General features: G+C 45.7%; 1 protein-coding gene across 8 annotated transcripts; it reads left to right on the top strand.

The window, feature by feature from the left end:
• LOC135586038 (hsp70 nucleotide exchange factor FES1-like) lies at nucleotides 1-14,168 on the top strand. Of its 8 annotated transcripts, none has more exons than XR_010488655.1 (6): nucleotides 1-252; nucleotides 388-485; nucleotides 1,386-1,514; nucleotides 12,751-12,957; nucleotides 13,045-13,289; nucleotides 13,362-14,168. XR_010488655.1 is itself a non-coding variant. In XM_065117257.1 (6 exons), the coding sequence occupies exons 2-6, from the start codon at nucleotides 434-436 to the stop codon at nucleotides 13,371-13,373; spliced, it is 489 nt and encodes a 162-aa protein (XP_064973329.1). In that variant the 5' UTR covers nucleotides 1-252; nucleotides 388-433; the 3' UTR covers nucleotides 13,374-14,168. The 8 variants fall into 8 exon arrangements, 7 of the variants coding, with proteins under 7 accessions (XP_064973329.1, XP_064973328.1, XP_064973327.1 ...); XM_065117257.1 differs by having other exon boundaries at nucleotides 13,045-13,133; XM_065117256.1 differs by having other exon boundaries at nucleotides 13,045-13,139.
• Nucleotides 14,169-16,213: the final 2,045 nt, after the last annotated feature.

Genomic DNA, 16,213 nt, shown 5'->3' with positions numbered 1-16,213 from the left:
CGACCCAAATCGCCATCGCCTCTCTTCTCGGTAGGGTTCTTTGGTTCTGCTTCCGGGAGAAAGGAGAAGGATTCATGGCGGGCAATGGGTTGAAGTGGGACGGATTGCTCAAGTGAAGCCTCTCCCACGCCGATGGGACTCGCGCTGCTCGGATATTGAGATATTGCTTCGGACCCTTTGCTTACGGTTGATCGTTCTTCTTCCAGTTGATTGAGATTTGCAGGGTTGGGATCGAAGTTCCCAATTTCCGAGGTTCTTGATGGCTTTAGCTACAAATAATCTTTATGTGAAGAGCTTCCGCTCGAATAATTTGTTTCTTGCTGATGAATTCATGTTTGGTTGTTGCGGCTAATCGATGTTGGGGTTGATGTTCTTGCTTCGTTGTAGGTCAGTGAGGAGGATAGGAAATGGCTCGTGGAAGCGATGCAAGCTGATGAAGGAGGATGTTCTGGAGCTGCAAGGAATCGAGTCGCCGGATGTAGTAGGTAATGTGTCTTGTTCGAGCTATCAGTAGGTCATTTGGACTCGGGTAGTATTGCTAGAGCTTGTTGCTTGCAAGTATTAACTTGGTTTTAGATTAGCCATAGTAGGGGTCTATCATTGATTGTCCCATCTGAATTGAACCGTGATAATTGCTGAGCTGAGACATGCTTTAAATTGATTATTTTCATCTTTATTTGGGTATCTTGAATCTGGTCACTAAAGTCTTTTTTGCTTTCCTGACCTTTTGCATGATCTAGTTGTGAGTTAATTCTAGTGAAAGTATGATCTCAAAGAGTCTAGAACTGGAAATCATGGTTGTGGAGTTATTTGGAACTTTATGAATTTGGAGTCCCACCAGGCACAATTTACTGTGTCAGGTGGGTTGATTATGAGAAGGCCAATTGTTCAGAAGACTCTGCTTATAGGACTCTTTTTAAGTTAACTTAGTGAGTCACAACTTAATGAAACCTTTAAAGTTCTGCGTTGCTATCTATATACATCGAGAAGTTAAGATTACATGAACACACAAAAATAGGCTGAGGATTAAGGCAATTAACTTCTTCTAGAATAAAGCAATTTCTCTACTGATTTCTATTCACAAGACCCTAAAATTCAGTGTTCTATCTTCGAAACCTTTATGTTTGTGTTTTTAGAAAGAGAAATGGATGTAGGCTTTCAGTTAGTTTGTCAAATAATTTATTTTTCCTGCTGATAGATAGCAAGATGAACTCGAAACATTGAACTTTTATTCTTTAAAGGTATAGTCTATATTAAAGACTAGTGAACCATTTTTCTGTTCAAGGGTATAATAACTCATTTGTTTATGAAGATTGATCTCTTGACCAAGCTATAGCTAAATCTTGGTAGATCTTAGACTGCTGAATTTCCTTTTGCTGTTTTAGGTTGTAACTGTAAATGTCATCCAGTTTCATATTCTCATTGGTGTATTGATTTCTTGCAACATCTTTTTAACCCTAAAGAAATGTTGGATGAGCTTGGAGAGCATGTTGAGTCTATTGATATGACAAATGGTAAGTGTAAATGACTTTGCATTTGCTTTCTCTTGGCTTGGTGTTTCACACATTTGGTTGAACAAATTTATTTATTTCATATTCTTCTCGAGCATGCACTTCATAATAGTTGGAAATGTAATATATTTTCAGTCAATCTGTTTTAGTTTGGCTTCTAATGTTTCCATTGTCATGCATCCTGAACCTGTTCACCTGTATCTACGTCTAATCACACACATCAGTTGCTCTCAGTCGGATTTTAAGTAGCTTCTCATTGATTGGTTCCATTGAAGAGGATCAGAAGTTCTGGCTATCAAAAGATGATATGCTTATCACTTCATTGTTTTGTCTGAGGTTATTCTTTGATGATGCGCATTTCCATGTTTTTCTTGTTTAAATGTGCATTAAATGCATCTGATGTAGCACTTGAGAGGAGTCCTAGATATGTGGCTGGTTTGATTATTGCCTGTCATGGATCCAACAATTTTTAATATCTCTAAACAGCCTCACAGTCTGCTGTCTGATATGGAAAATTTATAGAATAATCACTGGAGAAGATAGTTTCCAAAGTGCTTCTTGTAGGCGTATATAAGCTATATTACCCTTGTTGGTCTCTGCATTTGTAACTGCATGAATTTCAATAGTTTGTGGTGTTCTAACATTTAGTTCAACTGTGTTCAAATGAGTTTTTAGGAACATGTGGATAGACTGTGATTTTCTTATAATATAAATGTTTTTTTACTGCAAAAAACTATTTTGTGATGTTTACATTCCTTGTTGGTGAGAAAGAAACAATTGAAATACTGAACCTGGAACTTGCTGCTGCTGCTGCTGTTGTTGTTGAACTTGGAACTTGCTTCCCTTGATTTAGAATGTACACTCCATTTGGTGGCTAAAAGAAATTTTATAATTTGTGAAATCTTAAACATTGACACCAAATGGCTGTGTTCTTTTTGGTAAGCTTGAACTTGAATCAACTCTGATTTTACAGAAACTCATTTTTGCTTTGACCTTTGGTGCTTCAGGAGCCTGTTTTGGCTAGTGTTTTTAAAAACACTAGGCACTTGCCTAGGCACCTACTTGAGCGAAGCGAGACGCACTAGAATATTAAAATATAAAAAACATATAATACAATTGATAAATATGATTATATAAATAAAAATATGACATTAAATTAAATTTTTTGATGAATCTTCTGTATTGCTTTGTATACTTGTCATTAATCCTGAGACCCTAATAACAGTTCTAAATAAATAGAGATTAACAATGTTAAATAAGGACTAATAACAATTCTAAACAGTGATTAACAGTGCTAAATAAGCATTAGTAATTATAAATAGGTCAATAGTTCTAAGAATTAATATCAGTTGTAGTTTATTATATAATAACAATATTTTTAATATCAGTTAAGGAAGGATTAATAATCCAATGTTAATAGCATTTAATCCACTGTTAACAGTAGTTATAATGGTAAATGAGTCACTGGTTGTTGAACATAGGGAAGGAGAGGGTAGCAGTGGCGGAGGAACCTTTAAATTGCGACAGTGGCGACGGAGGAAGCTATGGATGGTGGCAGTAGTGCAGAGAAAGCTATGGACTGTCACGAACAGTCGTCGCGCACTTGCAGCAACTTCGTTCAACGAACTATTCGTCGCTTTTGCATGCTTGTACAGAGACATGGTAGCATGTTTTGTCTTGGTTTTATATGTTTTTTCTTAAAAAAATATAAGCAACGACAGTTTGCAGCGTTGCAGTGCGACCGCTCGTCGCACCAGGCCAAACTGCCCCAAAATGGCTCCGCTTTCGCATGCCACGGCCTGTTTTCTACAGACCGCAACCTCACGCGACACGCGAAAGCCATCTCAGCATCCTGGAACCCCTCGGGCGACACTAAGGGGGATGGGGCTTGGGGGTAGCGTCGGGTGTTGAACAATCTTCACAAGTTTGCACGTTAACTTGACGGGAACTTGCCTTCGCGCCCGGCACCCGGCACCCGGTGAGCAGTTGTTTATGGACTTGCAACTGTTCGTTCAACCTTTTAAAGTCCTTGTTTTCTTCTTCCTCTCTTTTCTCTCTTGCACTCAAGGTGCTTGCTAAATTGCTTGTAATGCTTCCCTCTTCGCGAGACGTTGGGACTTGTCCGTCGCTCGTTTTCAGTCTAATCAACTTTCTGTTTTACAGGTCCTTCAGGACCTATACGAGGTTGCAACTAGGCTGACCCTTTGCGGACGCATATGTCGCAAGGGCGCCTTATGACTTAGGCAATCCCAGCTAAATCTCAGGAGTTGGCGCAAGGGTGCTTCACGACTTAGGCAACTCTTGCTAAGTCCGTGACTTTGCCGCAAGGGTGTCTCACGACTTAGGCAATTCTAGCTAAGTTCATGACATTGTGGTATCAGAGCAGGCAAACAATTCGAGCTAGCAGCGAAGAAACTTCGCAATCTCGCCATGGCAAAGCATCATGGCGAATCGAGCCAGACGGGGCAAGCCAGACCATTACCCCAAGTAGCCGCAAGTGGGCTACAAGTGCAAACTTGCTCTCATGCTGGTGGAGCCGCTCTGGAGTAGCGTGGCAGCGAACATGATGAGTGAGAAGTTGGCTACTCTCCGCGAGCAGAGGAGGCACAATCTGGAGCGCTAACCGAGAAAAAGAGCCATAAGGAGAGACTCATAACGACGGAAACCTACTTGGATATTCTTGAAGCGAGCTTGGAGGAACTCTACCAAGGCCAATGAAGGCTTCTTGGGATAGAGAGCTCGCAAGAAGCCGCCGAATCCCGATTCAACAAGGTTGAGGCCCTAGTTGATCAACTGACGGACGATACTAAAGACTCTGTGCAATCTTTACACGAAGTCGTGGGGGAACTCACTTCCAGAGTGATGGCACTCACAAAGGTACTAAATGAGGGAGGGAGCAACACCCGCGTTGCACTGCCACAAAACTTGAGGGCACTTGAGTCTCATTGCTATGGAGGGGCTGGGGACACAAAGGAGCTCGAGAATTTCTTATTTGACATGGAACAATACTTTCGAGCTACAAGGCCCGATTCTAAAGATACCAAAGTTTCAATAGCAATCATGTATCTGAATGGGGATACAAAACTTTGGTGGCAAACCCGTTGGGAGGAGATCCAATAAGATCGGTATTGAGTGGACACATGGGAGGACTTGAAGCGGGAGTTGAGAACTCAGTTCCTACCCAAGAACACAGAGTTTGTCGCAAGGAGGAAGCTGAGACAACTCCACCAAAGTGCTTCAATTCGAGACTACGTAGAGCAATTTTCTGCACTAATGCTAGACATTCAGGACATGTCCGAGAAGGATAAGTTGTTCAGCTTCCTCGATGGCCTCAAGCCATGAGCTCAACAAGAACTGCATCGAAGGAATGTCACCGAAGTGATCAGGGTAATTGCGGTAGTAGAAAGACTTACCGACTTTGTTTCCTCAGAGAACTTAGGGAAGAGGAAACAATCTTCAGAAAATCATCATCTAAAATATTCTCGAGGGAAGAAGCCTAGGGGCAAGCAAAGGAAGAAGAGTTCCTACAAAGGGCCAAGCTCAAAAGGCAAGGCCCCAAAACCTTGCGGATTCTTGTGCGGAGGACCGCACATGGTGAGGGAGTGCCCACAGAAACAAGCACTCAATGCCTTAACAGCTTCAATCTACCCCCCTATATCGGACAAGGGTAATGTCACGGACAAACTTCTAAACAAGATGTTTGATGTAATGCTTATGTGTGTCCGTGTCTTTTGGCATGTTCATGTCTTGTACAGCATGTAGAGGGGCGGCCGAAGGCTTGATAGTCCCATTTTAGTTGGGTTGGTGGCCTCTTTAGGCTTGTAAATAAAGGTTGTGTCATGTGGACACGTGCGAGAGATTCTCGGTCTGTAATGGACCATTTTACCCTTTGTTGTGCCACTGTTCAGAGCTTGTAAAGTCTGTTTGTAATTTGCATTGTCTATGAAGCGTTTTTAGGAGATGTTTGCTTGTGGATCCCGATTGAGGCGTTCTCTCTAACCCGTTCTCTCTTTTGGTGGTCCTAAGGGACAATGGGAGGCTTCGGGGAGGCTGACCTTTGCGGACGGACACGCAAGGGTGCCGCACGACTTAGACAAAACCAGCTAAGTCCGTGTCATATGGTATCAAAGCGGGACAAGCACTCATAGAAACACTTGACATGCAAACGTGGGGGATCTAGCGGGGCTGCGTTGAGGGCAGTCAGCAACGCGCGACCGTTTGAGGGAAAACGAGCATGGAGATGTAGGGAAAAGAGTCGCTCAGAGGAGCGGGCATCTAACATTGGCATTCAGAGGAATGGCCAACCCTTCGCGCAAGAGGCACCACGAGAATAGGCAAGCTTGGAAGAATGCGGAGCGCACAAAGGTTGGGATGGCTGAGTTTGAGCTACGGCTCAACGTTGACAACTTTACTTGATGGTGCTCAAGGCAAGCGAGGCGCTTGGCAAAGGAGGAGACCATGCAAAGTAGAATGAGTTGCTCAGCGACCGAAAGAGTTGTGCAAAGCTCACAGAGGTGAGGGGAATTGCTAACTCGAAGAATTCGGTACTCATGCATGGGCTTGTATGCGGACGATGGATTGTTCGTGGCCATCCCAAGGCGGTCGAGACTCGGCGCCATGGAGCATTGAAACTTTCTCTTCGGCATGCGAAGGATACGTCCGGAGGAGGCTGAAGTGTGCAACGAGTTCAGCATGTTGCTAGGCCTTGAGGGGTGCAGCGGTGGCTGTATTGACGTGGAGGCGCAATCTAGCAAGTGCGTTTGCAAGAGGCAGAACAATGCACAGTTTGTTCAGCAGATCGGAGTAGTCCAAGGGGATGGTGGTCTCCGAAACGAAGAGAGATGTTGCTCCAACGGGACAGTTATCCAGGAGGGATAAGTCTCGGCTCTCCAGAGGGAGAATCATGTGAGACGGACTTCACATGTTGAGGAGGAGTACCTCACAAACAACAACTCCACGAAGCTCAATGGACCGAGCAAGCAGCGAGGAGTTGTCGCATGATCTCGCTCGAGAGAATGCATTGGTGGATGCATTGCGAGATCAAGTGGGGGAGCGACCTAAAGCAACTTAAATGAAGGCACACTTGGAGTCGATGTAGAGATCGGACTCAAGGGAGGGCTGACCCGTGGAATGGTGGGCACGAGGGCCACCATCGACTCAATGCGGAAACGAGGAGCGGAGCAACTTGGGTGTAACTTGGCGAAGTACCCAAGCCGCATGAAGGGAGCCAGCAGAGAAGTTGGAACATGGAGCAGAAGCACAGTGCTTTCCTTAGACAGAGGTCAAAGACATGAACTCTTGCAGAGGCAAGAGTAGGATCATGTTGTTCCATGGGTCCTTCATTCTGACGGAGCGGACTCATCTTGCATGGTGCCAAAGACGAAGGGAGCTTCTGGGCACATGCACCTTATCTTGGAGGAGCATTTGATGGAGGAACTAAGGCGACTCAATTTGCGGAGGCGAAGTTGGGTTCAGAAGGCCTTAGCACGGGGCAAGAGAACGTAGAGGCGGGTACTCTTGAAGAATATGCCACAGTGTTGCCATTCAAGTTGCCATGAAGGAAGCGGTGCGCAGCGGAGATTGTGCTGGTAGGGGCAGAGGCCCAGGATCCAGACAATGGTGCACAAATTACAGTGAAGTCGGTGGACTTCGGGAGCTACTAGGCGACGGACTGTCCTAGAGCGGTGCTTCATCTATGTGTGACCCGAGAGTGGGTGGATGAAGGTCGATTGTCAAAGGAGCGAACAAAACCGAAGGTGGAAGAGACCCTGCGATGTATTGGCAGAGGCCACACATGGAGGGTTCACAATTCGAGTTCATCCCACAAGGATCAGAATGCAACAGAGATGTCACCAGGAGGCGACATGGTGCAGCGGATCGTGGTGGAACAGTTCGTGGCAATGCGATATACACGACATAGTCCCGGGAGGGACTAGATCATATGGAGGTATGATCGGGAGCTACTGGAAGCTCCACTTCGGTGAACAACACGACGGCAAGAAGGGCTATGGATTCAAGGAGTGAAGGCCATGGTACCGCAGAGGCGGGTCTTCCGGGCGTGCATCGAATTTTGCATTGGATGAAAACCTTGGTCATCAGCATATGGGGGCTGTGTTCCACTAAGGGAAAAGTTCGAATGCAAGTACCAGTGAGTTCCATGGGAGGGACTTGATCATGCAGAGGTATGATCGAAGCAGCTGGAGAGTTGGACTGCTCCAGAGCTCATATTCGCTTAAGGGAGCCCGGCAAGTCAGACGACAAGGCCGAGTAAGCGAACGTTGCTACCAAGGAAGCTAAGGAGAACAGAATCGGTGCAACCCTACAACGTGATGGCAGAGGCCATGCATGGGAGTTGCAGTCTGTCTTTCCATCGACCAAACAGTCTGCTTGGAGAACACAGAGGTGTTGAAGCAGGGGGTCGAAAGGGGCGAGGAAGCGACGACGAGTCCAGAGGGACTTAGCTACCCAAAATCAAGCATCAGTTAGAATGGAGGTGGACTCAGAGGAGTGCCACGGAGACATATCTACTGATTGTGAAGAAAGGGGATACAGAGGCGAGGCGACGGATAGTAGTGCCATGGGCATGGCAGCGCCATGGTACCGCAGAGGCGGGACTTCCGTGAAAGTCACTGATCCCTTGCTCTCACGGAGGGAGAGCGCTTGGTCGTGAAAAGGGGCCGAGGAGGTGGAGCATGTAGAGGCAATCTCCAAGTACCGAGACAAGGCTGAAGGGCAGAGGCCAAGAAACTTCGTAAGACCGGTGTCAACAAGTTTCTCATCAAGATAGCCGTAAGTGAAGGACTTCGGGTCATGCAAGAGTGCATGACCAAGGAACGAAGCAAGCAGTATGCGGTGCTGTACCTTTGCTACTCAGTGGGGTAGGCGGCAGGGTTGATGGAGAAGACGGTACAATCCCAGAGGCGACCTCATCTATCAGAGAATTACTCCAAGTTGGGGTGAAAACTTCCCGCATTCCAGAAGTTCGATGGCATTGAGAAGGTGAATCACAGTAGCTAACTCAACGCAAGGAGTGCAAACACTTCAAGTGCTTCAGAAGTGTGAGCAAAGAGCAGGCGAAGGCTAGTAACCAGCTCGATGCATGAAGTACAACCTCGAGGAGGCGGGCGAAGTCAAGTAACCTTTGCCTTCTCAACTCTTAAGAGGATGGGCGAAACCGAGTACCCCAATTCTCTTATCTATCCAGCAGAGGAGCTCTGCACAAGTTCAAAGACCCTTCGAAGATAATGGAAGACAATAGTTGTTAAATCCTCACCAACGGTGATCAGTGCTACTGAGAGTAGATTGTCCGCTTCATTTCCCAACGAAATGCCAATCGAAAGCGGAAGTGATGCGAACCTACTTGGATGTGACAACTAACTAAAAGAAGAGTCAATGAGCAGATTCTGTGGAGGAAGGACCCAAAACTTCAGAAGTTTGCGAGACGATGCTCGTTAAAGCTCCAACAAGCATCCAACCAGTTCAAACAGCATGAGGAATCTTTGAGAGACTGGCGCAGTAAGGATGGTCTTTTCCTTCATCTGGCGGATCCGCAGGAATCAACAAGGATCAACACAACTCAGCCAACCCCACAACAGAGTCAAAGTCATTGGTGAGTTGTAGCAGCATGGCGGATCAAAGGTTCGACTACTCAAAAACAGCAGCGGAGAGCAGCTGGGAGCCAGGAGGCGCATTGCAGCTGGAGTAGATAATTGAAGACTCAGCAAAGGCGAGGAGTTGCAGTGTCGACAAAGGCTTCGACGAGGACGTCGAAGGGATAAGTGGGGGAGAATGTCACGGACAAACTTCTAAACAAGATGTTCGATGTAATGCTTATGTGTGTCCGTGTCTTTTGGCATGTTCATGCCTTGTACAGCATGTAGAGGGGCGGCCGAAGGCTTGATAGTCCCATTTTAGTTGGGTTGGTGGCCTCTTTAGGCTTGTAAATAAAGGTTGTGTCATGTGGACACGTGCGAGAGATTCTCAGTCTGTAATGGACCATTTTACCCTTTGTTGTGCCACTGTTCAGAGCTTGTAAAGTCTGTTTGTAATTTGCATTGTCTATGAAGCGTTTTTCGGAGATGTTTGCTTGTGGATCCCGATTGAGGCGTTCTCTCTAACCCGTTCTCTCTTTTGGTGGTCCTAAGGGACAATGGGAGGCTTCGGGGAGGCTGACCTTTGCGGACGGACACGCAAGGGTGCCGCACGACTTAGGCAAAACCAGCTAAGTCCATGTCAGTAAGGCCGTCGCTCTTAGTTCGAGTAATTCGAAATCCAACAACAACGATGAGGAGTCGCAAAGACCCCTGATGGGAGCAATGCGTTTGTTGAATGCTTTGCGGGGTCAAGTGTGGGAGAATATGAAGACAAAGCCACATAAAGCAAGGAGCAACGAGCTGATGCACGTGGACATCAAGCTCAATGGCCAAACAACCCATGCAATGGTGGACACGGGCGCTACCCACTACTTTATTACCGATCGAGAAGCAAAGCGACTCAGGCTGATCTTGGAGAAGAACCCAAGTCGGATGAAGGCAGTGAACTCAGAGGCCAAGCAGATCTTCGGGTTGGCAAAGGGAGTCCCCATCAAGATCGGAACATGGAGCGGGAGCACAAACATGATGGCAGTGCCACTGGACGACTTCCAAGTGATTCTCGGAATGGAGTTCATGCACGCGGCGAAGTTAGTGCCAATGCCATTCCTGAACTCCCTATGTATGATGGGAGGTGACGACCCCTGCGTGGTTCCCGTCTCTCGAAGAGGAACCAAGGACCCCCAACAAATATCGGCATTATAACTGAAGAAAGGCATACGAAAAGGAGAATTAACCTTCGTGGCTACTGTGAAGCTTGAGCCACTTGACGGGGAGGCCATTCATGAACCTGTTGTGGTGGCGAACATTCTGAAGGAGTTCACAGATGTTATGCCACTTGAGTTGCCAAAAACTCTACCGCCACGCAGAGACGTGGATCATCATATCGAGCTGGAGCCGGGAGTGAAGCCTCCAACGAGACCACCATACCGCATGTCCCCTCCAGAGTTGGTAGAGCTCATAAAGTAGTTAGATGAATTGCTAAGCGGTGGTCTCATTCGCAGTTCCAAAGCACCTTTCGGAGCTCCAATTCTCTTCCAAAAGAAGCAAGATGGGAGCCTCCGACTATGCGTCGACTATTGAGCCCTCAATAAGGTGACGATGAAGAACAAGTATCCCATCCCGCTCATCGCGGACTTGTTCGACCAACTGGGCAAAACAAAGTATTTCTCCAAACTCAGACCTCTGGTCGGGGTACTTGCGTGACCAGGTACGTAGTGTTTGAGTTCTTGATGATGCCTTTTGGCTTAACCAACGCTTTGACCACATTCTGCTGAAACCATTTTAGCTGATCGCAAGACGAAGCTACCTAACGGAGCTGAGCATATCAAATACTTGGTGAAGTGGCGAAAGCTTACCCGGACCGAAGCCAGTTGGGAGCCTAAAGACGCCTCAAAGCCTTCTAGCATACATCGATGAGGGTGTCAACAGCTTAAGTGGGGGAGAATATCACGAACGGTCGTCACGCACCTGGAACAACTTCGTTCGATGAACTATTCATCGCTTTTGCATGCTTGTACAGAGACATGGCAGCATGTTTTGCCTTGGTTTTGTGTGTTTTTGCATGAAAAATGTAAGCAACGATAGTTTGCAGCGCTGCAGTGCGATCGCTCATCGCGCTAGGCCAAACTGCCTTGAAATGGCTCCGTTTTCACGTGCCATGGCTTGTTTTCTGCAGACTGTAGTCTCACGCGAAACGTCGGCCATCTTAGCACCCTGGAAACCCCCGGGTGGCACCAGGGGGGATGGGGCTTCGAGGTAGTGTCAGGCGTTGAACAATCTTCACAAGTTCGCACGTTAACTGGACGGGAACTTGCCTTCGCGCCGGCACCCGGTGAGCAGTTGTTTGCGGACTTGCAACTGTTTGTTTAACCTTCTAATGTCCTTGTTTTCTCCTTCATCTTTTTTTTTCTCATACACTCAAGGTGCTTGCTGAATTGCTTGTAAAGCTTCCCTCTTCGCGAGACTTCGGGACTTGTTCGTCGCTCGTTTTCAATCTAATCAACTTTCTGTTTTACAGGTACTTCGGGACTTGTACAAGGTTGCAACTAGGTTGACCCTTTGCGAACGCATATGTCGCAAGGGCGCCTCATGACTTAGGCAATCCCAGCTAAGTCCGAGGAGTTGGCGCAAGAGTGCTTCACGACTTAGGCAACTCCAGCTAAGTTCGTGGCTTTGCCGCAATAGTGCCTCACGACTTAGGCAATTCCAGCTAAGTCCGTGATAGGACGACGATAGTGGCGGCAAAGGTATCTGTGGATTGTGACGTCATGTGTCTATCAGTGATCGAGGAAGTTGTGGTACTGTCCCTCGATGGCAAAAGGAGTTGTGCACGGAAGCAATGGCGGCGGAGGGAATTGCACATGAAAACTATAATAGCGGGAGCTTCGAACTCATCTGTTGGTGGTAGAGGAAGCGTTGGTCCTGTGCATTAGCGACAGAGGCAGCGATAGGACTAAAGCGGCAAAGTACCTAGTGTTTATGGGTCGGGGGTCGCACGAGGGGTGGTTTACTGTTACTATTCATTGTGCTTAGTTGGTTCGATTAAACCAAGTTACTATCCAATCGAAACAGAGTTGACCATTTGGTTCGATTGCTCACCTTCAACCGGGTGCTCGTCTGAGGCGCCCAGTGCCTGGACTGAAGCAAGTGCCTAGGCGGCACTTCACTAAAGCGCATTGCCCAACAACTGTGCAAGGTGCTCGGGCCTAGCCTCACCTTGCCCGACAACTGTGTGAGGCGCTCAGGCTTAGTCCCGCCTTACCTGAGCTCTTAGGCGAGTGCCCGGACACCTTTTTTAAAATATTGGTTTTGGCCATGTTGTTGCTCATTGAACACAATCCATATAAAACAGCTTTTGAGCATGAAAAAATAAAAAAAAAATGTAAATTTGTCTATAGTACTTATTTTTTCTTTTGACTAAACTGACTCATGATTACATATTAATTTGTTTTTTGTGCTCTTATCGACAAGTCCCCTTGTCATGAGATACCTCAGTTTTTCTGTCCTATCACTTTTAGATAAACTTATATGTGATTTTCCATGAGATTTAGTTACAGCCTCAATTTTTTTTATTTTCTTTTGGTTTGGTAGCAAAGCCATGTATTTCTTGTGGAGGACTTGTCATTCATTTTGTTTGAATATGCCAGACTTGCACTCAATCAGCAGCTTAGTCCCTCTGCTTGGTTACCTGAAAACCTCCGAAGCTGGTATTGGAGCAAAGGATGCAGATGTTGTAACTACCATTGTGCAGAACAATCCTCGAAGTCGGAAACTTGTAATGGAACCTCTCCTGTCAAATTTTACATCACATCCTGATTTAACAGTTCACACAGAAGCTCTTGGTGTGATATCCTGTGAGTATCCTTTCTTCGAGGCTGATATTTCTCTGCTTGATCTGTCTTGATAATTTGAAATGATCATTTTTGTGCCTCCTAATGCAGCTTTGATTCAGAATAACCAGGCAGGAATTGCTGCATTTGATCTAGTGAATGGTTATGCGGTGCTCGGAAATGCATTGTGTTCAGAGAGAGTTATGGTCTCTTTTCTGAATCTCTCATCTGTTGTCTTGCCTGCTAGAGCAATGTTGCGTTGATGATCATTAAGAGTTTTGACATTTCAACCTCGCTTTGCTATGGTCCAACCGTGATTGCTAGTCCAACTCTTCTATGATTAATTACAATGCTGGGTGTGTGTCGATGACATCTTTGTGCTCTATTAACCTTCAAGTGATGAGCCTTTTTTGCCTGTCATCTTCCAGGAGGGTGCTTAACTTGGTGCAATCCCTGCTGCTTCAGGAGAACAATTCAGATTGCAGCATTGTGGTTTCCTCGGCTCGTGGGAGAAGCAGCTGTAGGGTGTCATCTAGAGTTTGCTGGGGACAGGACGTCCGGTGGCAGCACTGTTGTAGCCGAAGAAGACAAACTGAAGGAAGTCCTTCAGCGACGTATCGAGGGTATCAGTGGCTGAAGATCTCGGAGCTGCCAGGGAGGAGCGGCAACTCGTGGGCTCCTTATGGAGCACACGTTACGGACCAACCATCATCGCTCCCAGAGAAGGGATCTTATGGTGCTTCCAGGGGTGTAGGCCTGATGTGGCTGGCAGGCAAAATCTTCCGGCTGCTGTTTCGTGCCTGGCCAGCAAAGCAGCAACAAACAGGGGGATCAAGATCCGGTGTCGATGGAAAGAAAGAAACCATCATCGCTCCCAGAGAAGGGATCTTATGGTGCTTCCAGGGGTGTAGGCCTGATGTGGCTGGCAGGCAAAATCTTCCAGCTGCTGTTTCGTGCCTGGCCAGCAAAGCAGCAACAAACAGGGGGATCAAGATCCGGTGACGATGGAAAGAAAGAAAGCAAGTCCGCTGCTGCGAACGAGAGTAGCATTGTATTCCAGCCACGAGTCAGGTGATGAAAGGGTCAGTCACGATCCCGTGAAAGAGAGTAGCAATGTATTTTAACGATGCTATCTCAATGGAGATAGCCCATCAACATATTTACTGCGTTGTATTTTAACGACGCTATCTCAATGGAGATAGCCCATCAACATATTTACGGAGATTCTTTGAACACGAAGTTTTCCTGATGCAGAGCTGATAATGATGAATAAGTGGAGGAACAATAACATATCAAGGGAAAAATGTTGATGATGTCTTTATCAGTCATACCTGTGTAGGAATGTTTTAGGTGTTTTTAAAATGAAAATATCATGCTTCGGAAGTGGATCCAAGATGACTCCGAGGTTGATCCGATGTGACTTTATGATAGATTCGAGATGGTTCTAAGGTGGATTCGAGGTAGATCCAAGATGGCTTCGAGATGTCGAACTCCCAAGGCTCCAAGGTGGATTCGAGAGAGATTTCTTGACTCAATTTATCTGACGCTCAAGTTAGTAATCTGACTCAATTTCTTGACTCAAACATGGGTTCGAGTAGTTCAATGGGTTCGAGTAGTTCAAAAGGAATGAGTTCTCTTCCCATTTTAAAATGTGTTTTATATCTTGAAGGAGTTAAAGTAAGTTTTTTTTCATTGTTTTATATCTTGAAGGAGGTAAAGCAAGTTTTTTTTCATTGTCATAAAAGAAGAGAATGAAGTTTAGGATTATCTTTCTTGTCATAAAAGGAGATGAACAAGTTTGTGATCGTCTTTTGTACCATAATGAATGAGAAAGAAGTTTATGTTTTTTTCCTCTGAATCTTTCTATATGTGAGCAAATAAAGGATGACTTGGATGACATATGACGAAGACATACTTCGGGGCTCTTGCAAGAGGGATTTGAAGCACGTTGTTTGATTTTTTCCATCATGGAAATATTTGGGGATTTTATTTTATAGGTCAGGTTTTCTCGATTTATGTGTCTCGGGATCATTGGGCTCATACTTCTATCGTAACGATTTTTCCTTAGCAATGATTGGGTTTCTTGATTTGCACACTTAGGACACATTTGACTTATGCCTTTCTCATGGCGGGTCGGTCGGGTTTCCTGATTCACACGTCTTTGATACATTCAACCTTATGCCTCTGTTATAACATATTTGTTTCATTGTTGATCAGTTTTTTCTTACTCATACATCTCGAGTGTATTCAACCTTGTTCCTCTACTAGCGGATTTATTTTGGTGTCGATTGAGTTTTCTCGACTCACGCATTTCAGGTGCATTCAACCTTATGCTTCCATCATAGCGGATTTATTTCGATGTCGGTCGAGTTTTCTCAACTTATGCATCTCAAGTGCATTCAGCTTTATGCCTCCATAGTAGTGAGATTTATTTCTATGTCGATCAGGTTTTCTCAACTTATGTATCTCGGGCATTTTTGGCTTTGTGTTTTCGCCAAAGCAGATTTATTTTGATGTCAATTGGGTTTTCTTGACTGACGCATATTGGGCACATTTGGCATTGTGCCTCTATCATAGCAAATCTCGAGTCTTTCCGTCATGGTGAGCTTCAAATCTTCTTCCACTATAGCAGATTTCATGTACGTTCTCTACTATAGCAGATCTCAGGTCTTCCCATCGTGGCGGGCTTCAAATTTTCTTTTTGTCATAGTGGATTTTATATCCCTTCTCCACCGTAGTGGATCTCGGGTCTTCTTGCCGTGAAAGGCTTCAAATCTTCTTTTCGCTATGGTAGATTTTATATCACTTTTCCATTGTAGTGGATCTCAGGTCTTCCCATTGTGATAGGTTTCAAATCTTCTTCCCGTCACAGTGGATTTCATGTCCCTTCTCTGCCATATCAAATCTCAAGTCTTTCTGTTGTGGTGGATTTCGAGACATCCCTCTACCATGGTGGGTCTTCAAATTCTCCCTCTACTATGGTGGATTTTAGGACCTCCCTACATTATGGTAGATTTTAGGTCCTCTCACTATGGCGGATCTTCAAATTCTCCCTTGGTCATGGTGGATTTCAGGACCTCTCTCTACTATGACAAATTTTGGGTCCTCTCACTGTGGTGAGTCTTCAAATTCTCCCTCTGTCATGGCGGATTTTGGACCTCCCTCTGCCATGGTCATAATCGCAATAGATATGGCAGTACTTGGATTTGTTCTATCTCTTTAATGATGTCTTCATTGGTTGAGGGTATTTCAAGAACTCTTTTCTCGTTTATCTATAAAA

This window comes from Musa acuminata, chromosome BXJ2-7 (assembly GCF_036884655.1).
Source record: "Musa acuminata AAA Group cultivar baxijiao chromosome BXJ2-7, Cavendish_Baxijiao_AAA, whole genome shotgun sequence".
NCBI classification, from domain to species: domain Eukaryota; kingdom Viridiplantae; phylum Streptophyta; class Magnoliopsida; order Zingiberales; family Musaceae; genus Musa; species Musa acuminata.
The sequence above is the reverse complement of the archived record's forward strand: the minus strand, read 5'-3'. Positions and strand labels throughout refer to the sequence as shown.